Below are 27,073 nucleotides of genomic sequence, written 5' to 3' on the forward strand. Positions count from 1 at the left end.
GTGTTGAAACATCCCATGATGTAACAGTCTCAGTTCAAGAACTTTCCTTCCCCCTTGGATCTACCAATGAGAATCCTCAATTTATGTCCCCTTGCTCCCCATTCACCAGACTTCCAAACACCTCCCACCCTGCCACAAACTCCTGTCTCTCAAGCCTGCCCACCACCCCTGCCCCCTCACCCTCTCCCCACCACTATTTCTGAAGCTTCCACTGTAACTCTCAGTAACTCCTACATAAGACCTTGATACTGAGTAATGATTCTTCTTTGGGTTTTATGGACTGGTTGCCATGTGTGTTTGGCCTTTGTTTATTGGCAGGGGGGCAGTGAACATTGTTGGGGATAGATATGTAATGATTGAAAATGCCACAAGGGGGAAAGTCCCCCCTGGTCTGTGGTGAAATTGTGAGTGTACATCTACGATTTTGTTACTAACAGCAAGCAGGAGTAATTCTGCAATTAGAGCATATGTTCAATATGAGCTGAATTTGATAAAATGACACTTTACAGTGCCTTAACTGAGCTTTCTATGTCCTCCATAGTTCCTCCAAGGCTGGATGATGCTGGTGCCACCGAAGACCTCACTGTAGTAAAGGGAAATCCAGCTTCCCTAACCTGCATCACTGATGGAACTCCAACCCCGACACTAGCTTGGCTTAAAGAAACACAGCCCCTCAAACTAGGTCCTCATATGACTGTTAGAAACCAGGGAATGTCGCTGCAGATTTCCATGGCTGAGGTGAAAGACACTGGAAAATATGCCTGCGTGGCAGCTAATGAAGCTGGCGAGGTGAACAAGCACTTCAATTTGAAGGTGCTGGGTAAGTTGAAAAGATCCCATCATCAGTAATGGAAAATAATTAATTAATTCATCTAGGCATTGTCAATGGTCAGGTGATGGATATACATTTTTTCAAATATATCCAACATGGCACGTGGGAGAGAGAAACTTCAGAAACTTGTTCCAAAGAGCAATCCCAATACCCAGACCTTGCAGGTACATCATAACAGCTGAAACAGAAATATAGAATGGAAAATAGTGATGCTGAAAAGTAGAATGGTAAATAGTGATGTTGAAATGTAGAATGGTAAATAGTGCTGTTGAAATGTAGAATGGTAAATTTTGCACTAAATCATGACCAAAATGTTGACAGCTGCAAATAAAATTGTAAGGAGTAAGTAAGTGTGCACCCTGCACAATAGAATTAGTTTATTTTCCAGTCCAAAACCTTTAACTCTTTTTCTTCATCTATTTTCAATTTGAATCTAATTAGGTTTGGTCATTTATTTCCCAGGTATTTTCCTTTCTCCTGTTCACTTACTTCAGGCCGCTTTGCATAAAGAGTTAAACACTCTAACCTAGGGTTTTTTTTTTGTCTTCTCATTCCAGATCCACCTCATATCAATGGCTCCAATTTCACAGAGGAAGCTTCTGTAGTTGTGAACAATCCCCTAGAACTTCACTGTGTCGCCACTGGCATCCCAACTCCCAAACTGACCTGGATTAAGGATGGACGGCCTTTGCCACAAACAGATGCCATTCGTGTTCTTCACAATGGTGAAGTGTTGAAAATAGTGAACGCTCAGGTGCACTAATACACCCATTTGTATAGAAAGAAACTATATTAACTCAAACTATACCTGTTTTTAGTTCTACCAATAATTGGAAATCAATATTAAGTAAATCCTTACCATAAGGACTCATGATACTTTTATATTGTTGGTATTAATTCTACACTAGAACCTGCTTATGAGTGGATTGAGTCAATAAATGAGGGTCAAACTGTCATTTCCACAACATTCTGTAATTAAGAAGGGTGTAATCAGGTGTTTTCTTTTAAAAAAAATAACTAACCATCCTGTCTGCTCTTCAGTGATATTAAAAGACTAAAGACAGAGTAAGGGAGCTCCTGGGATTGTTAAACTTTAAAAAATAAATTTAGCATAGTTTGCACTTAGTGTTTCCTCAAACTGATCTCACACTGCTTATCACAATTCAATCTGTCCTGATTTCAAACCACTCTTGTATTGCACTTTGTGTTACTGCAGTGTGATTAAAATGCTTGACAAGGCAATTCATTCCATCACCATCAACATTACAATACACTATCACTATTATTATATATTACACTGCCTAATATAGCAAATGTGATGCTGGCACAGAATTTTATGCGACAGCAGTGCATATCAGGAATTCAAATGCGGAGGTCAGTGTGTCCACATTATTGTCCAACTATTGATGTTAATAAATGGAAAATTTTGCACATTGTGAATAGTGCACAGTGACCTTTGGTGCTCAAATTTCCAATAGTAAAGCTTGGCTTTGAGAATGCTGACTCATAGACTTCACTCTATATATGTGACCTTATCAAATCTGATCCAAGAGTTTAAATTTGATTAGACAGCAATAAAAAGTTCAATTCAGACATATCAGAACTGCTATATTACAGGCATTAGTTTGAGACCATTACTGTTTTGCAGCTTAACCTGTACAACATAACTGGTGGTATAAATCAATACTGAGAGTTTAGCGTCATTCTCTGGTCAGGCACACAGAGGTTCCATAATGGTGTCTAAATGAGCAGTTGGCTCCTCGGTGAGAGTTGTACTGAACTAATGTGAGACTATGTCCTCCAGGTGTTTTCACATCACTTGGTAAAATTCAATACACTGTCAGCAACCTCCCTCTCCAGTTAGTATGGATTTTGATGCAATAGTAAAAAAAACTATAAAGCATCATGACAAAGAAATAACACTGTATAAAAGAAAGTGCAGTTTAATTTAAGGTGTTTGTATTCTTTCCTTGGCAGGTACAAGATACAGGCAGATATACGTGTCTGGCTTCCAGTACAGCAGGAGATGATGATAGAGAGTATTTGGTGAGGGTACATGGTAAGTCAACAAAACACATAGACTAGTCATAAAGTTTAAGTATAATTGACATTTTGGTTTCAGTTGTAAATTCTAAAAACCCAAAGCAACTTAATTGTTTGTCCTTATAGCTTAGGCTTTTGATTTAATTTTAGTGTGTATCTGACCAGAATCATTCCAGTATCATTTTGGTATTGACACAGGCTGCGAGTTTAATAAATACAGGATGTTTTACAGTCTCCTTTATATGACAGAACCACTTCAAATAGATGCAATTCTATCATACGCTGGAGAACCTGGGGCAGAATTGTCCGCTCTGGACCTAAGGTTCTTGGCAGGGGTGGGAAACGAGGGTGCTTGCCACTGCGGAGTCCAGCGGGAAATCGCACTGAATCGCACAAGCTGGGCTCATTAATTGCACAGCCAGGGGTTCCCCAATGTTTCTCATGGTGGGGTGGGCAGGGTGTTGTGCACCCCACTGTCATATCCAGATGCAATATTTAAAAGGCCCCCAGACAGCTACTTCTATCTCACTCTTTACCACAGACCAGGACTTGGCATGCAGAAGTCAAGAAGCACCAGCCCCCAGATTCAGCAGTTCATCACTGGATGTGCTGCTGAATGCAGTGAAAGAAAAGAGAGATGTCCTTTACCCAAGGGATGGGAGGAGGAGGCCCACCCATCTCACCACCCTTGCATGGGAGATAATCGTCAGAGTGGTGAGTGCAAACTCCATTCACAGGAGGACCGCCCTGCAGTGCAGAAAAAGGATGAATGGGCTTGTCCGTGCCGCCAGGGTAAATGAACCCTCTACTGCCCATACTCATCTCACTGAATGGAAACTGACATGGTTCTCAGTAGCAACGCCACCATCTGCTGCTAATGCATAAAAGCGAGTCTCAGTATGCTGTAGATATGCCTCATAGCTCCACTGAAGTCTATGTAGTCTTCAGATAGGGAAGCGATTGCAGGTCTCTGACCCTGCCTCACTGAGAGCTCATATTTGTAGGGGGAGACGGGGTTGGCATAGAGGGCAATAGCATTCACTAATGATGCTGTGCCTCTGTTGGCCTTGTCCTTTTAGCTGCAGGAGCTCACTGCACTGGAGGGTGCTGCTGAAGAACCATTGTGAATTAGCTGCAGTGCATCTTTCATGTGGCACATAGTTGCCTGCGGGTTGGTGATGAAGATTGGCAGCATACAAATGCCACCTGCATTCCAATTGCTCTCAAAGCATCTTTTTACCTTGTGCAGGACAAGTTAACACACGAGAGGCGAGAGAGAGAAAAGACAGGAGGAGGCATGCCCAAACTCCACCCCCTCATACCATTCGAAGAATGGGCTTCTGAGCTGGCAGAGGAGGTTTGAGGCCGTGGATGTGGACACGATGAGGTCGGCATCCATCTGCCATCCAGTGAGGAACCATGTTTAATGTCTTTAAATTGAAATTTACATTGAAACCTAGGGGTCAACTCCGTGCAATGTTGGAGGCAGCCTGTGCAGTCACTCATTTTCCCCTCTTTCCATTACAGGTACCAGCAAGAAGAGGTTTAGGCCAGATACCGAATCCCAGTCTAGGTCCAGCTCTAGCCCGCAGAGGAGCGAGGATGATGAGGACAATGATGGTATTACACCTGTAGAGCCACCACAACAGTCACATGCACCCTCCACCAGCCCAGAGACACACATCTCAGTGGATCATACATCTAATTTAAGCCCGGGCTCACACTTTGGTGGTCACCGCATGGACATGTGTCCACAGCAGGAGGCAAGAACAGCCAAGGAACTCTGGCACTCGGGGTACTAGTGGGGAAGACGCCTCTGTTAAATCCGAATCTGATGACAAGCATCTGGGAGCGGACCTAGAATAGATGCAGCGAGAGGGGATAGAACATTAGGCAGAGGTGTCAGAGGCCCTCAACAGAGTGGCACATGAGGCAGAGGAGTCTGTCCACCTGCTGGCTGATGAAGTGGCACTGACATGTACACGCATCGAGGTCTCCGTGTGGAGGGTGGCAGACCTTAGGGAACCTGATCCAACAGAATGCCCAGTTTCTGCCAGAGATACGTACAGACTGCACTTCATTGCTTTAGCCATGAGTGAACATTTGCAGTGGCTAATCAAAAGAGGGACAGGGCATCTCGACTTCCCTCCAGGTGCCCCTTCCCCACAAGGCATTAGGCAGGGGCCCTCGGGCACCCAAAGATAGGAGGAGCATCAGGTGGATACCCCTGGGACTTCCACTCAGGACTCTCTGAGGGTGTCCGGCCCTACTGAAGTCCCTTTGTGACCCCATCAGCTCCGGCCTCTGGGACCGCAGAGGGTGCACCTGCCCTAGAGCAGGAGACCCAAAGTAAGCCAGGACCCTCCAGGCCTTGAAGGTCCAGAGGATGCCTGCCAAACTCATCAAAGACAACAGGGCATAGTGTTCAGCAAGCTGCCTCCACTCCTGCTTCGGATGTCAGGGAAGCACCTAAACACAGTGGCAGGCAAAGTAAAATGAAGAAGTTCTGATTTCACTATGGTAGCACGGGTGCACTATCATCATTCATTGTTGATATATAGATGTTAATATATGTACACTTGCACTTTAAGGAGGTCTGATCTGTTTTTAATGCGTCTGTTAGCTTTAAAGCCCGTCTGCACCTCCTATATTAAAAGAGACAACCCTGCCTGGGTCTATGTCCCTCTGGAATCATGTGTGCTCAGGGAGGCATTGATCTTTGCCAGGGCCCTTGTGAGCCATGTGTGAGAAGCCCCCCATGCACACTGGTCCTTTGCCCTTCACACTCTCTTCAATCCAAACACCATTGCATATTCAGAACTACGTGCTAGGATTCCCCCTCAGTTGTCCAGTTGAGCTGACCTGCAGCTCCTCCACCTGTTCACCCAACTCCCATCCAGCATTTAGATATCTGGACTTCAAGGTAGCAGGTAGGTTTGCCTCAGCCATGGTACACGTGTCCTTTGAAGCTTGTTCCAATACCTTCTACCCTCTACCCATTACCCACACCCTCCCCCCCATCACCATTGACCCCCTCCAGGTCACAGTGAACCTCCCCACGGCCACCCTTGAACCCTCCACTCCCCATTACCCTTCGGCAAATCACATTCAACACCCATGTCCCTTCCCTCCCCGCAGAACTGACCCCAGTTACCGTGGAAATGCCCACACTCATCCTTCCCGCCCCAAAGATCTGCATTTCATTTCGTGTCCCATCCAACAATTCTAACCTCCCCTTTATCTGCCATCATAGGACCCTCACCCTCCCACCTTACCGCATACATTTCCCCCTTCGACAGTCACAATTCCATCCTGCAACCAATTTCCTCGCTTTTCGCCCCCAGGATTCATCAATCGATTCCACAGACCCCTTTCCTCTGAACCCCACACTCCACTTACAGTCCCCTTCTCGATCTGCACTCCCCCCCTACTCACAGACCCCTTCTTGCCCATAACTCTTCCCACGCTCCCACTCCATTCCCTCACTGCACCCATTCAAGACCCCCACAAGATTTCAATCTCTCCTCACATCCCCACTCTTTTGGCCACCAGAACCACCCCAGTTTTTTGAGCCTCTTCTCCCTGTATTCTCTGCCCCCCCCACCCCCCCACCACAAAGACCATCGATGCATTCTATTACCTGCTGTAGCTGTACATCTGTTGCTCGGTGCTCCACCTGTTTGGTTCTCCTTCTGCTCGCTGGTCTACCTGCTGCTCCAGGATCCACTATTGTGAGACTTTACCATCTGCTCCAAGGTCCATCATTGCAATACTTCACCATCTGCTGGAGGGTCCATGAGCTGCTCCATGCCTCCATCCAAGTAAATCTCGAAATATGCATGTCATGTTGGTCTGGATGTATTCTGGACTGACGTGAAATCCCTCTGGTGGGGTGGGTGATTGGACAGGGAAGGGGGACAATTCCAGTCAGTGTTCATTTGAATCCCAACAATGAGATGCAAAACAACTTCCCGAAGGCCTCTATCGGGAATGGCGACCCATCATGATATTCCCACCATCATTTCCCGCTGCCAGGAAACTGATTTTTCTGTTCCTGCCATATTTTCTGCCCCAGCCTGCCACGAACCCCCACCGCTGGAGGGAGGGGACGATTCCACCCTTAGTGTTGTGGAATGTGCCAAACTTGCATTGTGGAACTGATTTTTCAGGCAGAATTTAGTGGAGCCCGCTGGATTGGGCAAAATGACACATGGGCCCAGAGAATCCAATGGGAGGCCGCGTGTCCAACTCCCAGTGGTGGGAAAACTGTCCCACTTTTAGTGTGCGGAGGAAAGGGGTTGATGTGGGAAAGTTGCCCACTAGCGGCAGGAAGTCAATTAGACTTATTAAGAAGTGACCTAAATCCAATTATCCCTGAGTCCACCAGGATTTAACGGTGGCTCAGGAATTAAATGATAATCATAATGGTCTTCCGTGCCTCCAGAAACTCATGCAGCAAACTTCCTCGGGCTTACCAGGGAAGTCCCTCATTCCCACACACCCACTGCCCAATCGAGGAACCTAGAGTCGTAAAGGGGTTCAGCGGGGGTGGGTGCGCTGAATGCCAGCCTCCTGCTCTTGCTTCCAATCCCCATCCCGCCCCCACTCCCACTTCACATGCAACCTCTTGCCTGTAACCCCCAGTCTGCACCACTTACCCCTCTCCAGGGATCCTGTGTTGATCCGTTGTGAAGGATCCAGTGTATTACTGGCAGCAGCCACCGCTCCTGTTGGCACTGCCAGTACTGGAGAGCCCCTAGCTTCTTATTGACCAACAGCTCTCAGGGGCGGGGTTTCCACCTTACTGGAGGCAGAATTGCACGGGAGGCCCGACGCTGTCCAGATAAGTGCCTGATTGCCTGGGTAGTGCATCAGGCCTCCTGACGAATAGAGACATGGGGTTCCCACAAGTTGTCCAACCGATGTTGGGACCCCTGTCACCAACAGTAAATTCCACCCCACAGTACCAGTACAAACAAACAAAATGAAGCTGAGATTAAAATTGTGTTTATACACAATTGCTTGAGTGTCGTAAGTCAGAATTTTCATTTTCTGATTTCCAGAGCTTCCGCAATGGTTAGAGTAGGTCTATTCAAGACCGGCGAAGAGAAAACTGCTTTGTTTGCCTGCACAGGTGGACTAATCGCTCAGCCTATGCATGATTAGCACCAGTGCCTCTGGAGAAACCTAGGAACTAGTTCCCAAGCCTCTTCAGTTTGAACTGTCATTGATATCAGTGCTATAGTATAAAGGAGGTGTCCTGAATTTTCGCTCCCAGGTTGGGAGTGCATAGTCGGGACAATTCCTGGCAAAATCAGGGTAGTGGCTGTCGCCCCTGGAAAGAGTTCAGAGGCTGCTGGGTTCAGAAATGGGCTGGGCGAAAGGCGCGCGTCGGTGCTGCAGCACTTCGTTGAAGCTATGAAAAAAAGGAATAAAACAAAAAACAGCCCTCACCCCTCACAGCCCATCATGCCTCCACACTCCCCAGCTCCATCCATGCCAACCCATGTCACCTCATACCCCCCCACATGGTCCCACATACCCTCTATGCCAATCCATGACCCCCAATCACTCCCATAGCACTTTGTATGCCAACTTAATGCCAACCCATGCCCCCAAACCTTTTGCCCTTACACTCTCCATGCCTACTCATCCAGTATCCATCATGAGCAGACATCAGAGCCCATGCTGAGATTAAATAAAGCTCTTAAATGTCTATTTATGAATTCACTATTTCAAAAAAAACCTCTCATCCATAAAATCTCATTCACTACATTTAACTTCCTTTAATCCCTTGTAAAAACAAGCATTTGTATTATTGGTTCCACTTCAAAGACTTTATAAGCACTGAACAGTATTGAAGCTGTTAATCAAACTGTGAACTGACAGGCACCCTACTGCGATAATGACAGGTTGTGAAATCAGTCATGTAACACGAAAACTATAATGGTAGACCTCAGGCTTATGTCAGTAGACAGAGTGAAATAATAATTTTTTATTAAACACAGCGGACAATTTTTTCAAATATTTAAAGAGCAAGCAATTTAAATCCCTTGAGATTGACAGCTTCCTTGATAGCCTTCTTGACAGTTTCAATGAGCTTATGCACTGTCTAACACACATTCATGTCTAATCTTAACAATCTCAAAGGGTACCTTACCTCTCCAAAGGCCACCTTACCCCTCCCAAAGGTTATCTGACTTCTCCCAAAGATGTCACGGGACCATATCCAAAAGGGTACCTTATCTCACTAGAGCTCTGCTAAGTTTAGACCTTCCATTTTGGACATCCCACTTGTGAAAATCAGATCTGACTGAGGCATCTGCACATTAACATGTGAAGTTGCCTTCGTGAACCACACTATTTAGAGTACGACCTCATTCCCCCTCGGTGAAAGTGACGGGGTTTGGGGACAAGACTTCCAGAAGCGTCCCTCCCCAGCCATTTTCTCTAAGATGGAGAGCCTCTGTCTGCAAGAAAATTCAGGCCATAACCATTCCAATGCACGTTAACATGTATATGGTTGAAATTGAAAATAGCGTATTCATTTTCATGTTTATGACTGTTCTGATTTCTGAAGCTGACTATAGCATTGCAGGTAAAAACAGGCATATGTTTTAATTTGTATACCTTCCATAGATATAGATTTTCTATCTAATTGCTTATTCTAATGCAAAAAAGATGTTTCATAAAAATACATGTATGTATTGTTATTGCAGATTCAGTTTCTTTTCCTTTTTACACATGTACATTTTACTGAATAGTTTTGTTACAGTTACTTATATTAAAATATATTGACACATTGGGCTGGATTTATCATCCCAAATCAAGAAGGAATGGCAAAACAAATAGCGCCAACAGCCTGAGTGCTGGTCTGGTGCCTCTGTTCCTCACTCTGCTGACATCCCCAAGAATGGGGGAGAGGGGTCAGTGGGAAAGTGAAGTCTCCCACCTCATTAATTGGACATGTTGAGGTTATTCGGGAGTTCATTAAAAGCTTGCATTCTGACTTCTTCAGATTTTCACAAGGGATTAAGAACTCTGTGACGCTGACCAGCTCCAGCCTGATGGGAACAGGAGTGGCAGCACTGAAAGTATTATTTGATGGAAAAAATTCCAAGTCCAGACAAAAACCTATTGAGAAGCAATGAAATGTTACCATCCATTTGCCCTGATCACTTTCAAGATGAAGATCCTGTCATTTTATTTCTGAGACCATGCACAGACAATTTAGTCCAGAATGTAGCCTGCTTCCCCATCTCCATTCCCAATGCTCCCCAGCCACTAATTGCATGTCAGGCCAGTCTCTAGGGTCATTAAGACCCTGACCCCGTGAAAACCCTGCCTCCTGGCAGGCTGGCAATGGAGGCAGGAACGCAAGCCGGAATTGGTCCTGTCTCCCAATCCCCACTCTGAACAGGAAACTCCGACCCATTGATACAGTGAAGCAGACGCTGAGGATCAAATGCTTTGGGAGTCAGGTCAGTTTGTTGGCGTGTCTCAGATAGGAAGGGAGATTTCTAGGGTCTTGCCTGTGCAGGAGATCTCACAAGTTTAGAGCATTGCCCTATGTGTGATTAAGTTCTACGTTGAGCTTATTCTTACCTGTCCATGGAACTGTGAATGCGTGGTTTGCAAGCTCAGATGTCCACATAGTAGAGGTTGGAGAAGCCAATCACAAATGTCACAAATATGTCAGTGACATCCTAGTTTGTGGAATAACCCCAATACTTCTCTCCCTAAAGTTTTCCAAAGATCAGGCACACTAATGATGTAGGGGGAACTTATTTAAATGTTGTTGCCCAGTTTTACCTCAGTTGCTGTTGTGTTTTTGTTCCAGTCCCACCAAACATTGCTGGTCAAAGTGGGCCTCAGGACTTGGCTGTGCTACAGAATGGACAGGTAATCCTGGAGTGCAAGTCTGATGCTGTACCACCTCCAACATTGGCCTGGCTAAAGGATGGCAAACCACTACAGGTAAAAAACCATCTTCCTGTTAATGTAAAGTAACTGTATTTAGGGAGTGTTGCAAAACTTTTTAACATCAAGTGCTATTTTTTGTGTGGGTCAAATAGATTGAGGGTCATCCTGATACTCAGGTGATTGTACAAATTGCTGCTGGCATTACAAACAAAAAGTTGGGTAATTGGTTTAGTAAAAGAGGGGAAAAAAACATTTTTGTTGGACTTTATCTTATTGTTGAAAAATCTCTCACATACAGTGAATGCTTTTGGATGCAGTGATTGGTGTAACAAAGCCACATTTACATGGTAAATTTGTATCAGCAAAATCCCACAATTTGTTGAGTGATTGTCTTGTCTGTTTCTTAATATTGATGAAAGAATTCATGAAAACCAATGTTAAGCAGAAACAACCTTGACAATGGGTTTCCAAATGCCTGTAGCAGAATGATCAACTCCAACTCCACAACAACAATCTATTTATTTAGCACCCTTAAATGCCCCAAGGTACGCGATGAAACAAAGTTTGACACCTGCCACATAAGAAGACATTAGGGTTTGGTCAAAAAGGTAGGTTTTAAGGACCAACTTAAATGAGGAGGGAGAGGCAGAGAGATTTAGAGAAAGAGTTCCAGAAATTAGGGGCTTTGGCAGCTGAAGGAATGGCCACCAATGGTGGAATAATTAAAATCAGAGAAATTCAAGAGGCCAGAATTGGAGGAGGGCAGATATCTCGTAGGGTTCTGGGACTAGAGTAGATTAACGAGATAGGTATGCCTTGGAGGAATTTGTAAACAAGGGGCTGAAGTTTACGGGAGGGCATACTGCTTGACCACAGGAAGAAAAACTGGTCAGAAATCAATGCACCAACTTTAAAAAAGGTCCCCCGCAGCAATAACACACTACCCGCAGCCTAAACAAGCTGAGGGTCGGACTTCTGCCCCTCAATGGAAGGAAGTCCCACCCTCGAGAGCTCTTGCAGTCCCAGCAGCACCAAAACTCAGTAGTGGGCACTGCAAGGAGGCCCATGATGAATGAGGATGGACACCAGAGTCCCGGGTTTCAAGGGCAGAAAGGGATTGAGCACTCCAGGGAAGTGGGGAATGATAAGGGTGGGATGCTGGTTTTGGGGGCCAGGCAGGGAGGCACAAAGGAAAGGGGTAACATCTGAGGGCTGGGGGTGGGTGTGCCTCCAATGCACACTGGGCACCCTCCAAAGGGCATACCACCCTTCCCACCTTTTCACCAAATTTGTTAAAAAACGACCTTTCCACTCTTGCCCACCTTCCACTGTCCAGTGTATTATAACAGTGGAAGCGGATTAAGGGCCTTAAGTGGGCAATAATTGACCACTTAAGGGTCTCAATAGGCCTAAGGCCATGCAGGCTAGGGGTACCTTACCCACCCATTGTATCATGGGGACTGGGTCGGGGGTGGGTGGGAAAGTAGTGGCCAAGTCACACACGATATTTTGTGTGATCTGCCCCACCCCACCGCCACCGTAAACATGCCCAATGGGGTGGCAATAAATTCCAGCCCAAAGATCATTTTAAAATCAAGGCATTGCTTAATCAGAAACTAGTGTAGATTAAGAAATGCACATGTAATGAATCAACAGGACTTGGTATGAGTTGGGACACTGGCAGCAGAGTTTACTACACATTTTGATAGCAATTAGAATTCAGAGCAACCAAAGTACTTGGTTGCACCTGTTCACCTCAAGCCTTCGTGCTCCTACTCGTGTCAAGTATCAGTTATGACTTCATGCTTTTTTAATTAAATTTGCAGGCCACCCCTCGTTTACGCATCCTCTCCAGCGGACGATACCTTCAGATTAATAATGCTGAGCTAGCAGATACAGCCCAATACACTTGTGTTGCAAGCAATGTTGCAGGAAAAACGACAAGAGAATTTACCATAGCAGTAAATGGTAAGTATATATTCATAGCCTTCTCATTGCCGGCTAAGGGAAATGGTTATTAACACAGTCACTAGTTTTCTGTTATCATAGAAAAAATGGATGGGCATTGTGAAATGCAAATGGCAATTTGGATTTTAAAATTGATGACATAATCACAGAAGAATTGTTGAAGTCAATGGAAGAGTAAGAGCATAAGGCTCAAGGTTTATCTAACCAATAGACAGCATCTGCAAGATCATAGGGACCCAAGAGTCATTGGGCAGAATCTGATGTTTGTGATGGGGTCTTGCCTACCAAATAAAGAACTGGTCTCCTTTCAGAAAAGACCAGTGGAATTAAGTGTTCACCATGCTAGTGTCAAGCCTTCCTTGGAATTGAGGACCCCAGGGGCAAAGACCCTACCTCTCCCCAACCCCCAAGAACTTCTGGCCAATCAGAGGCCAGTAGCTAATCATTGCCTTCAGTGCCACCAGGAGCAGTGGCAGTTACCGATAATGCACCCACCAGAGGCCCAGGATCAACAAGGACTCCCAGGCCTAGGTGAGTAAGAGTAGGATGGGGTTACCAAAGGGGTAGAAGGGCATCAGCAGAAAGGACAATAGGGTGGCTGTCAGTGGGCAACCCCCCTTCCCGATGCCAGATCCCTCAATCAGGCACTGAGTGCCCTTGAAGAGGGAACCCCCACCAAACACCTACAAGCAAACCTGACAATGTTTTGCTTTTCAGGCTCCCTGAATGGCAACTCCCTCTCCACCCACAATAGTGGCGGTGGCGGGTTTGGTTGAGGCCTTTTACTGGGCGTTAATTACCCACTTAAGGGCCTCAATTAGAGTCTGGGTGGAAGGCTGTTCACGAACCTTTCTGCCACAGACTTAATCAGGCATAAGCCAGAATGTGGCAGGGTCCCCACCCCATACCCTCCTGCCCAATTCATTTTAACAATGCAGGGACACTATTGGTCACCCATACTGCTAATTATACAATACGACTTTAAATGTTTTTTTTGCTAACATTTCAAGATCCTTGGGTGGAATTGTATGGCCCCGCTGAAGTGAATGGACTTTTGAATGACTCATCATATTTTCCGGCCCCACTCCTGCCATGATGGGGCCATAAAATTCCGCCCCTTGTTTTTTTCAATAAGATCATTTATTTTTGACAAACATTGCTGATATAACCGTACTAAATTAGAACTAATCCTCTGTTTTTTTGAACATACAGTTGCTCCATCTATAAAAGAAGGTTCACAGACGGTGACCGTCCACATGAACCAACCAGCGGTGCTCAGTTGTGTAGTAGGTGGGGTACCAGCTCCCCAAGTCACCTGGAGAAAGGATGGTGCCATTATTTCAACAAGTAACCTGCGGTCAGAAGTTATTTCACACACCATTTGATTTGCTTTTCTGGGGTGGGAGTATGGAAAGGGAGTCTAGAGAAATGCTAATAATAAATGTTTTCCTTAATTTAAAAAGTAACAGGATTTGAAATGTTTTTCAGTGGCCCTAATAGATCATAGTGCAGCCCAGGGATCATTCGCAGCATGTCCCTATCACTATGATAGATCACAATGCAGTCCAAGGAATATTTGCACTCTGTCCCCATGGCCTGGCTTTGGTAAACTTGTTGCCCTTGTGTCTCATGGCTTCTATTCATGACTTACCTGGGAGAAATTGACCAACCAGAACACAGTTAAATGGAAGGATGAAGCAGATGAATGTGTAGCTAGAGAGATGGAGTAGGAGAGAGGGCTTTAGATTCTTGTGACATTGGGATCGGCTCTGGAGGAGATGGGACCTGAACAGGCCAAAACAGGTTGTACTTAAATAGGCCCAAGACTGAGTTCCTTGCGGAGCGATTTGCTAGTGCTATTGGGGAGGGTTTAAACTAACTTGGCAGGGGTGAGGGAACTAGGAGGAATTATCAGAGAGGATACTAAGGTGCACAAAATACTGGCAAAGATAGATAGCGCTAGAGTAGAATAGTAGATTATTAAGTAGGGTCAGAGTCAGAGTAATTGATACTGCATCCAAAAGTAATTAATTGTATGTGAAGCACTTTGAGACATTTTTGAAAGAAATGCTATATAAAGGTAATACTTCCTCCTCACTAGGTATTCATTCTTAGATGATGGTTCTCTGCATATTGACTCAGCTCAAGTAACAGATACAGGTCGTTATCTGTGCATGGCAACCAACACAGCTGGAACAGCTCGTAAGCGAACTGATGTACAAGTCTACGGTAAATACTCTTAAGGTCATAGTCATAAATTTTTACTGACACATTTTGGTAACAGGATCATTTGAGATTTCAGGGGGTGGCCATCTCTTGTCCTTTGTGGAAAAGGGCCCAGTTAAGGGTCCCATACTCAGTGTTATGAGCCATGGCCAATGGCGGAACCAGTGAATTTTCTGTGGTGATGGCGGAAGAGCTAGAACCTCGAGGGACAATGCCACTTACAGGCAGCAGATTCATTGAGGAGGGGACTTGTATTTCCATTAAACACACATGAGGAAGACAATGGAAAACACCTCATGTATTCTTTCTCTAGTCATATTACTTCTGGCTCATTGAAGTTGAAAATAGGAAGCTCCTATGAGCAACTGAAGAGGAAAGTGCAAGATTGCAAGGTGTGGAGAAATGAGCAGAGGATCAGCCCATAGGCAAATCATCATTACTTATACATCCAGGAATCTTTCTTTAAGGGGTTAACTGCTTTTTCAATGAGCGGTTTGAAAATTTCTAAACCTGAACAAGGGAAGTTCTGATTTTCAAACAGAAGACTATTTGTCTCTGTTACTTCTGATGTGGAGACATCAGTTAAAGTTTTCACTTAATTTTCATCATTCAAGCTAGAATCCCTCCAACACATTTTTTATTTTGACTTCATCTGGTTTTGGACCTAACAAAATGTGGCAAACCTCCATATAAGTTTTGTGCTATTCTTGCCATTTTCCAACTAACTGTAGCTACTAAAAACATGCATAAGATTAGTTCTTATGAGGAAATATACCAGCTTGAATGGTGTGGGCTTTACAAGCACTGCTTCCAATGATGCAACTCTTGCCGTTTTCATATTTGTTTTAAGTTTGACCTTTGTGTGCTATGTGCTTTTTATCTGTTTTTGAAGCATACTCCATTTTCCTGGTAAACATTATATAATGTATCTTTGTTAGTTACCTTTTTGTATTATAGTTATATAGAAATCTACTCTAATATAAACAAGGTGAGTGATCAAGCTGCTCATAAACAACAGAAAAATCGAGCATTTGATAAAATGTCCAATTCATGTCCGGCCATTATACATGTAGTGCATAATGATCATTACAGGAGAGAATGCTTTTGCCCCACACATCTGTTGTTACCTATTTATGTAGAAACTCAAACTGCAACAGGGCTACCTATCTCTATAAGCAGATGTTACTTATTTCTAATTTTAGACTTCTCCATTCTTTTTGTCCAATGCACAACAAAGTTTTCTCTGATCTTGCCTAGTTCCTCCATCCATTGCTGCTGACCTCAACAATATCACCGTTCTTGTCAATGTGCAGACCACTTTGGCATGTGAAGCTACTGGCATCCCAAAGCCTACAGTCAACTGGAGGAAGAATGGGCGCCTTCTCAACACTGATCAAAATCAGAATATGTACAGGTGATTAAATCTTTTTATCTGAAAAAATAATGATTCTTAACATCAACCAACCAAATATTTGAATATATATGCCCCTATGTTACTCAATATGAGCTATTTCATTATCAAAGAGTTTAAATACAACATGAAATCAAGTTTTACTGATCTGTTATGAAGTATCTAAAACAACTATAAAGCACATCACAGGCAGCCACTAACGCCTTGAATGATCCACCAGAAGCAAAATTACAGTGACCTGAACTGAGCTGGCTCTATTCTGTGCTCTGTTTGACCTTTTAAGGTCAAATAGGTCATTGCACTAAAACTGCAGGATTACAATTTTTTGGTTGAATAAGTGGTTAGAACCATAGAACAGCCCAGAAGGAGGCCATTTGGCCCATCTTGTCCATGCCAGCCCGAGGACACCCAGGTACCCTTTCTAATCCCACCTTCCTGCACCCGGCCCATAGCCCTGCAGCTTACAACACTTAAAGTGCAGATCCAGGTACTTTTTAAAAGAGTTTAGAGTTTCTGCCTCTACCACCAACTTGGGCAGCGAATTTCGGACACCCACTATCCTCTGCGTAAAAAAGTTCTTCCTCATGTCCCCCCTACACCTTCTGCCACTTATCTTGAAACTATGTCACCTGTTTCTAGAATTCTCCATCAAGGAAACAATTTAATTCTGTCCACTCTATCTATTCCCCTCATAATTTTGTACACCTCAATCAAGTCACCTCTCAGCCTTCTTTGTTCTAAGGAAAATAACCCCAACCTATCCAATCTCTCCTCATAGCTACACTTTTCTAACCCTGACAACATTCTTGTAAACCTCCTCTGCACTCTCTCCAAGGCTATTATGTCCTTCCTGTAATGTGGTGACCAGAACTGCACACAAGATTCCAGTTGTGGCTTCACCAGTGTTTTATACAATTCCAACATTATACCCTTACTTTTCTATTCTATACCTCTGTCAATGAAGGAGAGCATTCCATATGCCTTCTTTACAACCTTGTCTACTTGAACTGCTGCCTTCAGGGGCCTGTGTACTTGTACGCCAAGATCTCTCACTTCATCTACCCCTCCTGGTATATTCCTATTTATTGTGTAATTCCTGTAACTGCTTGACCTCCCAAAATGTATGACCTCACACTTTTCTATGTTAAAATCCATCTGCGGCTTTACTGCCCACTCCACCAACCCATCTATATTGTTTTGGAGATTATGGCTATCACTATCCACTACTCGGCCAATCCTTGTGTCATCTGCAAATTTCCCAATCGTGCCCCCCCCCCCCGTTCACGTCCAAATCGTTAATATATAATAATATATAACACAAACAGCAAGGGTCCCAACACCGAGCCCTGTGGAACACCACTTGAGACAACTTTCCATTCGCAAGGGCATCCATCGACCATTACCTTTTGTTTCCTTTTATCCAGTTTGACACATTACCCTGAATCCCATGGGCTTTTACTTTCCTGACCAATCTGCCATGTGGGGTCTTGTCAAATGCCTTGCTAAAATCCATGTACACAACATCCACTGCACTACCTTCATCAACCCCTCTTGTCACTTCCTCAAAGAATTCAATCAAATTTGTGACGCAAGGCCTTCCTTTAACAAATCTATGCTGACCATCCCTGACTAGTCCATGCCTTTCCACATGACAGTTAATCCTAATAATAATAATAATATAAAAACAAAAAAACTGCGGATGCTGGAATCCAAAACAAAAACAAAAACAGAATTACCTGGAAAAACTCAGCAGGTCTGGCAGCATCAGCGGAGAAGAAAAGAGTTGACGTTTCGAGTCCTCATGACCCTTCGACAGAACTTGAATTCGAGTCCAAGAAAGAGTTGAAATATAAGCTGGTTTAAGGTGTGTGGGGGGGGTGGGGGCGGAGTGAGAGAGAGAGAAGTGGAGGGGGTTGGTGTGGTTGTAGGGACAAACAAGCAGTGATAGAAGCAGATCATCAAAAGATGTCAACAACAATAGTACAAAAGAACACATAGGTGTTAAAGTTAAAGTTGGTGATATTATCTAAACGAATGTGCTAATTAAGAATGGATGGAAGGGCACTCAAGGTATAGCTCTAGTGGGGGTGGGGAGAGCATAAAAGATGTAAAAAAAAAAAAATTTTTTTAATTTTTTTTTATAATGGAAATAGGCGGGAAAAGGAAAATCTATATAATTTATTGGAAAAAAAAGAAAAGGAAGGGGGAAGCAGAAAGGGGGTGGGGATGGGGGAGGGAGCTCACAACCTAAAGTTGTTGAATTCAATATTCAGTCCGGATGGCTGTAAAGTGCCTAGTCGGAAGATGAGGTGTTGTTCCTCCAGTTTGCGTTGGGCTTCACTGGAACAATGCAGCAAGCCAAGGACAGACATGTGGGCAAGAAAGCAGGGTGGAGTGTTAAAATGGCAAGCGACAGGGAGGTTTGGGTCATTCTTGCGGACAGACCGCAGGTGTTCTGCAAAGCGGTCGCCCAGTTTACGTTTGGTCTCTCCAATGTAGAGGAGACCACATTGGGAGCAACGAATGCAGTAGACTAAGTTGAGGGAAATGCAAGTGAAATGCTGCTTCACTTGAAAGGAGTGTTTGGGTCCTTGGACGGTGAGGAGAGAGGAAGTGAAGGGGCAGGTGTTGCATCTTTTGCGTGGGCATGGGGTGGTGCCATTGGAGGGTGTTGAGGAGTAGGGGGTGATGGAGGAGTGGACCAGGGTGTCCCGGAGGGAGCGATCACTACGGAATGCCGAAAGGGGGGGGTGAAGGGAAGATGTGTTTGGTGGTGGCATCATGCTGGAGTCGGCGGAAATGGCGGAGGATGATCCTTTGAATGCGGAGGCTGGTGGAGTGATAAGTGAGGACAAGGGGGACCCTATCATGTTTCTGGGAGGGAGGAGAAGGCGTGAGGGCGGATGCGCGGGAGATGGGCCGGACGAGGTTCAGGGCCCTGTCAACGACCATGGGTGGAAAACCTCGGTTAAGGAAGAAGGAGGACATGTCAGAGGAACTGTTTTTGAAGGTAGCATCATCGGAACAGATGCGACGGAGGCGAAGGAACTGAGAGAATGGGATGGAGTCCTTACAGGAAGCGGGGTGTGAGGAGCTGTAGTCGAGATAGCTGTGGGAGTCGGTGGGTTTGTAATGGATATTGGTGGACAGTCTATCACCAGAGATTGAGACAGAGAGGTCAAGGAAGGGAAGGGAAGTGTCAGAGATGGACCACATGAAAATGATGGAGGGGTGGAGATTGGAAGCAAAATTAATACATTTTTCCAAGTCCCGACGAGAGCATGAAGCAGCACCGAAGTAATCATCGATGTACCGGAGAAAGAGTTGTGGAAGGGAGCCAGAGTAGGACTGGAACAAGGAATGTTCCACGTACCCCATAAAGAGACAGGCATAGCTGGGGCCCATGCGGGTACCCATAGCCACACCTTTTATTTGGAGGAAGTGAGAGGAGCTGAAGGAGAAATTGTTCATCGTGAGAACAAGTTCAGCCAGACGGAGGAGAGTAGTGGTGGATGGGGATTGTTCGGGCCTCTGTCCGAGGAAGAAGCTAAGGGCCCTCAGACCATCCTGGAGGGGGATGGAGGTGTAGAGGGATTGGACGTCCATGGTGAAGAAGCGGTTGGGGCCAGGGAACTGGAAATTGTTAATGTGACGTAAGGTGTCAGAGGAATCACGGATGTAGGTGGGAAGGGACTGGACAAGGGGAGAGAGAAGGGAGTCAAGATAATGAGAAATGAGTTCTGTGGGGCAGGAGCAAGCTGAGACGATCAGTCTACCGGGGCAGTTCTGTTTGTGGGTTTTGGGTAGTAGATAGAAGCGGGCCATCCGAGGTTGGGCGACTATCAGGTTGGAAGCTGTGGGAGGGAGATCCCCAGAGGAGATGAGGTCAGTGACAGTCCTGGAAACAATGGCTTGATGTTCAGTGGTGGGGTCATGGTCCAGGGAGAGGTAGGAGGAAGTGTCTGCGAGTTGACGCTCAGCCTCCGCGAGGTAGAGGTCAGTGCGCCAGACAGTTAATCCTATCTCTCAGGATTGATTCTACTAATTTGCTCACCACTGATGTAAGACTAACTGGCCTATAACTGTTTGACATTTCCTTTGATCCCTTTTTAAACAATGGAACTACATTTGCATTTCTCCAGTCCTCCGGTACCTCCCCTGTATCTAGTGAAGATTGGAAAATCATCCTCAGAGCATCTGCTATCTCCTCCCTGACTTCCTTCAGCAGCCTCGGAAACAATCCATCTGGCCCTGGTAACTTATCAACTTTCTAGGATCTCATCCCTTCGAGTACTTCCTCTCTCTTTATGACTATCCCGTCCAATATCTTGCAGTGTTCCTCCTGGGCTACTATATCTACATCCTCCCTTTCCTTTGTCAACATGAAGACAAAATATTTATTCAAAACCCTTCCCACAGCCTCTGTAGCTACACACAAGTTTCCATCTTCATTTCTGATAGGTCCCACTTTTTCCTTAACTAACCTTTTAGCATCAATGTATTGGAAAAACATCTTTAGGTTATCTTTAACTTTACTTGCTAATCTTTTTTCATGCCTTCTCTTTGATTTCCATATTTCCTTTTTTACTTCGTCCCTGCACTTCCTATTTTTATCTAGGCTATCTGCAGTGCTTATTTCTTTGTGCCTATCGTACGCTTTCTTTTTCTGTTTGATCTTCCCCTGTATTCCTCTAGACAACCAGGTTAAACCCATCACAATGCTTAAGGATCTCCAGACCAATCTAGTGAGCAAGCCACACAACCAGAGTGTCTTTCTACTCAATATGGAGTACGTATTCTTCCTTTCAAAGGACTGTTTACTATATCTAGAGAGATTACTCATAAGTTGGCAAAAGTCCAAGCTGAAATACTCACATGTGCACTTTAACCAGCTAAAGTCATCCAGTTTAGCAGCATATTACACTGGTAAATTTCTTGATTTGTGTCCAGCCAGGACCACCTGGATTAACACACAAAGATTCTTGCATCCAATGTTGTTTTTAATATGGCCTCCCTTTATTTGTATATAAAACACAATGGAATTCCACATCACTAGTGATGTCAATTGATAAAATCCCTTAAGAAGAATCCAATCATACTAATAATAACAAGAATGTTACACTAGGGCTCCACAATAAACTCAGTGAATTATTGAAAAATATCTCCTGGTACTGCCACATTTCTAGATTCAATCCTAGGCCTGTGCTTCATTCACGGAACAATGCCAGGCAGCGGTAAGGCTCGACACTTGGCTGTTATGCCACTTTCCCCACCCTCCTTTTCCAGATGAAATAGTTTGCAATTATTCACTGACCAAGTTCACATGAATGTAGCCAGGGTATGAGAAGGTGTCTGGTGCCTGTGAATCCTTATTCCTGTATGAGTCACTGCCTTCAGAAGCAGAGAAAATGGCAAAAGAAATGGTGAGATCATGGCCCTAACTAACACAGAGACTGTTTCTTTGATATGTTTTTTTGAGATACTAAAGTGAATTCAAGAAAATCATTTGATGAAATTTTATACCTACCTACCTCTGTGCAGTGACTGTTTTAAACTGTTTATTGGGATTGTAAGTTGGGTCTAGATAAAATGCAAAGAAATTACATTTTCCAATGTTTTTGCAGATGTCCCAAGTGGAAGAAAAACATTGACTCCTTATAAAGTGTTGAATAGATTTAACTGTCACACTAACTCCCCTGCTGTACTAGCACCTTTCTCTTTCAATTTTTTGTCAGACTATCCATTAGGTGGGAAAACCGACATTATCTGATCATTCAGAGTTAGTTACATTTTCTGGCAACTAATTGCTGGGCACCATTGATGGTGATTATGGAGAAGTCTGGAATGATTGTACTCATAAGGTGACCCATCTCCCATTCATTTGTTGCCCTCAGAAAAAATGGTACTCCATGTACAAACATACGAATTAAGAGCAGGAATAGGCTATTTGGCCCCTTGAGCCTGCTCCGCCATTCAATAAGATCATGGTTGATCTGATTGTGGCCTCAACTTCACATTCCACTTACCCCTGATAACTTTAGAACAACCTATCTACCTCAGCCTTGAAGATAATGATTGACCTTGCCTCACAGAGTTCCAAAGATTCATGACCCTCAGAGAGAAAAAATTTCTTCTCATCTCCATCTTTAATGGGAGACCCCTTACTTTTTAAACTGTCATTCTAGTCCCCTCATTCTAGTCTCTTCCACAAGGGGAAACATCCTTGTGCCTCTCAGCCTCCACTCGCATTCCACAAGCAGTCAAAGAGTATGCAAAGATGGGATAGAGTGCTCCCTACTTTTTTGTGTATAGTTACTTAGACTGCCAAGGTTGTGAACAACTTATGGCCTATGGGCTGTAGCTTGGATACCCTTGCCAAGCAGCAAGTGAAAGAGCTCACCATGTCATCAGTTATTAAAGTTCAGATGCATATCTCATCAAGTTGTTTTTTGGTGTGCTGGGGTAGTACTGAGTGGGCCTTGAGCAAGGTTGTGAGCCCCAGCAATGTGGTAAGTAACAATGCTCTAGGCAAACCACCTTTCTGTTTGAAAGAGCATGCAATTCATTAAGTGACCTGTGTGAGGGGAAATAAGTTTTAAAAAAAACTTAGGGCTTAGTTTTAATCATTAGCAAATTGCAAAAGAAATCTAGTAAGGAGAACAAAAACAATTAGAACAATTAGCTAAATTTCTGATTTTTTTTTCTCTGCAGACTGCTTTCCTCTGGTTCTCTTGTAATCATCTCGCCCACTGTAGAAGACACCGGACACTATGAATGTAAAGTCTCAAATTATGCTGGGGAAGACCAAAGAGCTATCAGACTTACTGTACAAGGTAGTTACTGACAGATTAAGCTGGGCCTGATCCTTCATAGTTTAAGGCACAATAGTTTAATTTCCTCCAACAGATGTTAATTGAGAATATAAATGTTGGTGGGCATTAACTGGGAATTTACTTATGTTCTTACATTTAGAAGACTGAAACTGTGATTGTTGGGTTTGGAGGTGCATGTTTGTAACATGTGTCTCTGTAAATATAAGTTTTTATGTAAAGATTAGAATCCAGTTCTATATTTCACACCTGGCTATCTATGTTCTACCTGCAGAGACCTATTTAATGTGTGATTTGGTACAATATTTTAACACAGCTCGGTTTTAACCCATTTATTTTAGAAGGGTTTAATGGCTGTGTCACAATAGCACACAAAGTAATTTAGTGCACTTACAGAAGAAATTAAACCCTCATGTGTTTTGGTGCAAATCACAGATCATTGCTTTCACAAGTGTAAAAATACTCTGTGAACAGGTTATTAAAGGAAATCAGTGGATTCCATTCTGTGAAATACTGATGAAAATGATTTGTGTCTCCCTGTATCAGCCCATGGTACTCTTGTGTGGAATGTCATTACTCTATAGATTTGAGAAATATTGCTCCCAAGACCAATGCAGGTCTGGCAGACTTGAATTATATCACTGGTTCTATATTGCTTGCTGCTCAAGGGAGACAGAGTTCTGCATGTTCTCAGTGATATCCAAATGCTGGTTAAATTTTAATACTAACGTCAATAAGAAAACTAAGAATGAATTTTATGTTTCTAGTGATTTCAAGTTTTAAAGCCTCAGTTCAGTTTCACTGCACTTGTGCTGGGTGAAGCATGAGAGTCATCGCAATGTCAATGCCTGAAGGAAAATGGAAAAGTTGGTGAAGGGAGAGTTACACTTGGGGGTTACATTCACTAAATTGTACTTACTTATTAATTAGATCAATACAATGATAAGATTCAAGATATCAATAGAGTGGTCAGGTAGACAGAAAAGTAGCAAATGGAATTCAGTCTGGAAAACTGTAAGATAATGCATTTGTGCAAGGCAATGAAGCAAGGGAAAACACAGTAAATGGTAGAATACTGGGAAGTGTAGAGGAGCAGAGGGACCTTGGAGTGCATGTTCACAGATCTGTAACGATAGCAGGACCTTGGTACCATTCTGGTCACTTACAGGAAGGATGTCATCACAAAGTCAATTCGGGACGGACCACAAAAGCTGGCCTTGCCGGTGACGTTCACATCCCAGGAAAGAATAAGAAAACACTAGAGAGTGTTTAGAGAAGATTCGGAGGAAGTATCCAAAACTTGAGAATTTTAGCTATGAGGAAAGATTGTTTTCCTTGGAACAGAGAAGGCTGAGGGGAAATTTAACTGAGGTGTATAAATTATAAGGGCCTAGATAGAGTGTATAGGAAGGACTGATTTCCCTTAGCAGAGAGGTCAATAGCTAAGGGGCTTAAATTTAAAGTAATTAGTTGGGGTGTAGAACTCACTGTGCAGAAGGATGGTAGAGGCGAAACCTTCATCGCATTTAAAAAGTACATGGATATGCGTTATAAGCGCTACAGGGTTATGGACCGAGAACTGGAAAGCTGAAAGGCTGGATAACATTTTCTTGGCCACACATACGCAATGGCCCAAATGGCAACCTCCTGCGCTGTGCATTCCTATAATTCTATGAGTAAATTGACTCTGCACAGCAGTGCCAGCAGTCCTGGTTTTGCTCTGTTTATTCTATTTTATTTAACTGAAACAAATAGAACTATTGGTCCATTTTAATTTTATTCCTATTTAGTTCCCCCTTCAATTGCTGATGAAGCTACCGACCTGTTGGTAACAAAGTTGTCGCCAGCTGTTATTACATGCACTGCCTCTGGTGTCCCAGAACCAACAATTCATTGGATAAAGAATGGAGTCAAGCTGCCACCTCAAGGAGAAGACTACCTCATTTTATCCACAGGTAATAGCAGCTGGGTAAACACATTCCTGGAAGAGGAATTTCTGGAGATGCACAGCTAGTCAAGCAGTATCTAACAGAAAATATTGTAACAATTATCAGAACTGATGGATGGCCAGACCTTTCTTTCAGATGCTCATCAGCTTGTATTAACTTTTTTTCAAATTTTAAGTTTCTCATGTTACTTGCAATCCTTTATATTTAAAATGTGAGGCCTCTAATTTAAACAGATAAACCTGCATGCTAATTCACTATACAGTACCAGAGTTTACATATGCTGACCATAAGACCATATGACCATAAGACGTAGTGGCCGAAGTAGGCCATTCGGCCCATCAAGTCTGCTCTGCCATTCAATGAGATCATGGCTGATCTGCTAATCCTCAACTCCACTTTCTTGCCTTTTCCCCATGACCCTTGATTCCCTTAATGATTAAGAATCTGTCTGTCCCAGCCTTGAATTTACTTAACGACCCAACCTCTACAGCCTTCTGCGGTAAAGAATTCCACAGATTGACTACCCTCTGAGAGAAGAAATTCCTTCTCATCTCTGTTTTAAATGGGCACCCACTTACTCTGAGATTATACCCTCTGGTCCTAGACTTCCCAAAAGGGGAAACAAATTCTCAGCATCTACCCTGTCAAGCCCCATAAGAATCTTATATGTTTCAATAAGGTCGCCTCTCATTCTTCTAAACTCCAATGAGTACAGGCACAACCTACTCAGCTTTCTCCTCATAAGAAAATCCCTCCATCCCAGGGATTAACCTCGTGAACCTTCTCTGGACTGCCTCCAATGCCAGTATACCTTTCCTTAGAGACATTTTTACACAGATCATATCTAATAGTGACTCATGGAGGAATTTTTCAACTGCAGACCCAATAGTTCATGAACAGACACATAGTCACATAGTAACAAGTGAGAGATCAAATCAGCCTGCTGGAAGATATTTTTCATATTTCAATTATTTACAAGAAATGTAGATATGTTTTAATTACCATGTTACTTTTCTAGTTACCTTTTACCGTGGTGCTCTGTGTGCTGTAGCACAGGGACATCATTAAGGTTTACTTCTTGCACAATAAATGAATGTATAGAGAGACTAGTTATAGGTGTTGCCTATTCAGCATTTTTCTCCAACTTCTTGTTAATTCAGGAACTATTGATATCAGTACGGCCCAGCTCAGTCATACTGGAAGGTATACATGTGTTGCAAAGAATGCTGCTGGCACTGCACACAGGCAAGTCAGCCTCCGAGTACAAGGTAGGCATTCAGTAATTATATATACTGTTATTTCAGTTATTAGGAATAATTTGTCATTTGGTGCAAGAGATAAATAAAGTTTGCTCATTTTTCTTTTTTGTCCAGTATCACAGTAATGTAATTTAATTGTTTAAGGATCAGGACGGAATGTGAGTGGTTCAGGGAACATCAAGTCAATAACATATAGCATACTGCATTAAGAATAAAAGGTTTTTCTCCACTGATATGAATACTTTGAGGTCATCAGATCTATTAACTGAGAGAATTACCCATCTATTCCTCTTGAATGTTCTATCCAAATGCATGATTACCAGTATGGTGTTCACCATAACTGATGATCTGCACGCACATCTCTGGAACCCCGCTAACATTTTGATGTTCAGAGCTCAGAAGAAGAGTCATACAGACTCAAAGTGTTAATTCTGTTTCTCTTTCCATAGATGCTGCCAGATCTGCTGAGTTTTTCCAGCATTTTCCGTTTCTTATTTCAGATTTCCAGCATCCACAGTATTTTGCTTTTATCAGAAACACTGAATCAGCTTACCTTGAACATTTTTGGTTGGCCCTGGCGTGAAGTATCATTAGAAATGGTCCCAGGGTGTGTTACAGAGACGACTGGAAAC

General features: G+C 43.7%; 1 protein-coding gene across 4 annotated transcripts in view; it reads left to right on the forward strand.

The window, feature by feature from the left end:
* The window catches only part of hmcn1 (hemicentin 1), a 725,933-nt gene that overhangs the window by 584,551 nt on the left and 114,309 nt on the right, over positions 1-27,073 (forward strand). For all 4 annotated transcript variants that reach the window (XR_005945469.1, XM_041207700.1, XM_041207701.1 and 1 more), the window contains exons 68-78: positions 542-820; positions 1,390-1,586; positions 2,810-2,891; positions 10,716-10,852; positions 12,625-12,766; positions 13,979-14,123; positions 14,868-14,995; positions 16,250-16,406; positions 23,115-23,236; positions 25,024-25,188; positions 26,343-26,450. Coding sequence is in view for 3 of the 4 variants with exons in the window: in XM_041207700.1 (XP_041063634.1) it covers positions 542-820; positions 1,390-1,586; positions 2,810-2,891; positions 10,716-10,852; positions 12,625-12,766; positions 13,979-14,123; positions 14,868-14,995; positions 16,250-16,406; positions 23,115-23,236; positions 25,024-25,188; positions 26,343-26,450 (1,662 nt within the window). In the remaining variant the exon portion in view is untranslated. The remainder of the gene's footprint in view (positions 1-541; positions 821-1,389; positions 1,587-2,809; positions 2,892-10,715; positions 10,853-12,624; positions 12,767-13,978; positions 14,124-14,867; positions 14,996-16,249; positions 16,407-23,114; positions 23,237-25,023; positions 25,189-26,342; positions 26,451-27,073) is intronic.

The sequence above is a fragment of the Carcharodon carcharias genome, chromosome 16, assembly GCF_017639515.1.
Source record: "Carcharodon carcharias isolate sCarCar2 chromosome 16, sCarCar2.pri, whole genome shotgun sequence".
Lineage (NCBI taxonomy): Eukaryota > Metazoa > Chordata > Chondrichthyes > Lamniformes > Lamnidae > Carcharodon > Carcharodon carcharias.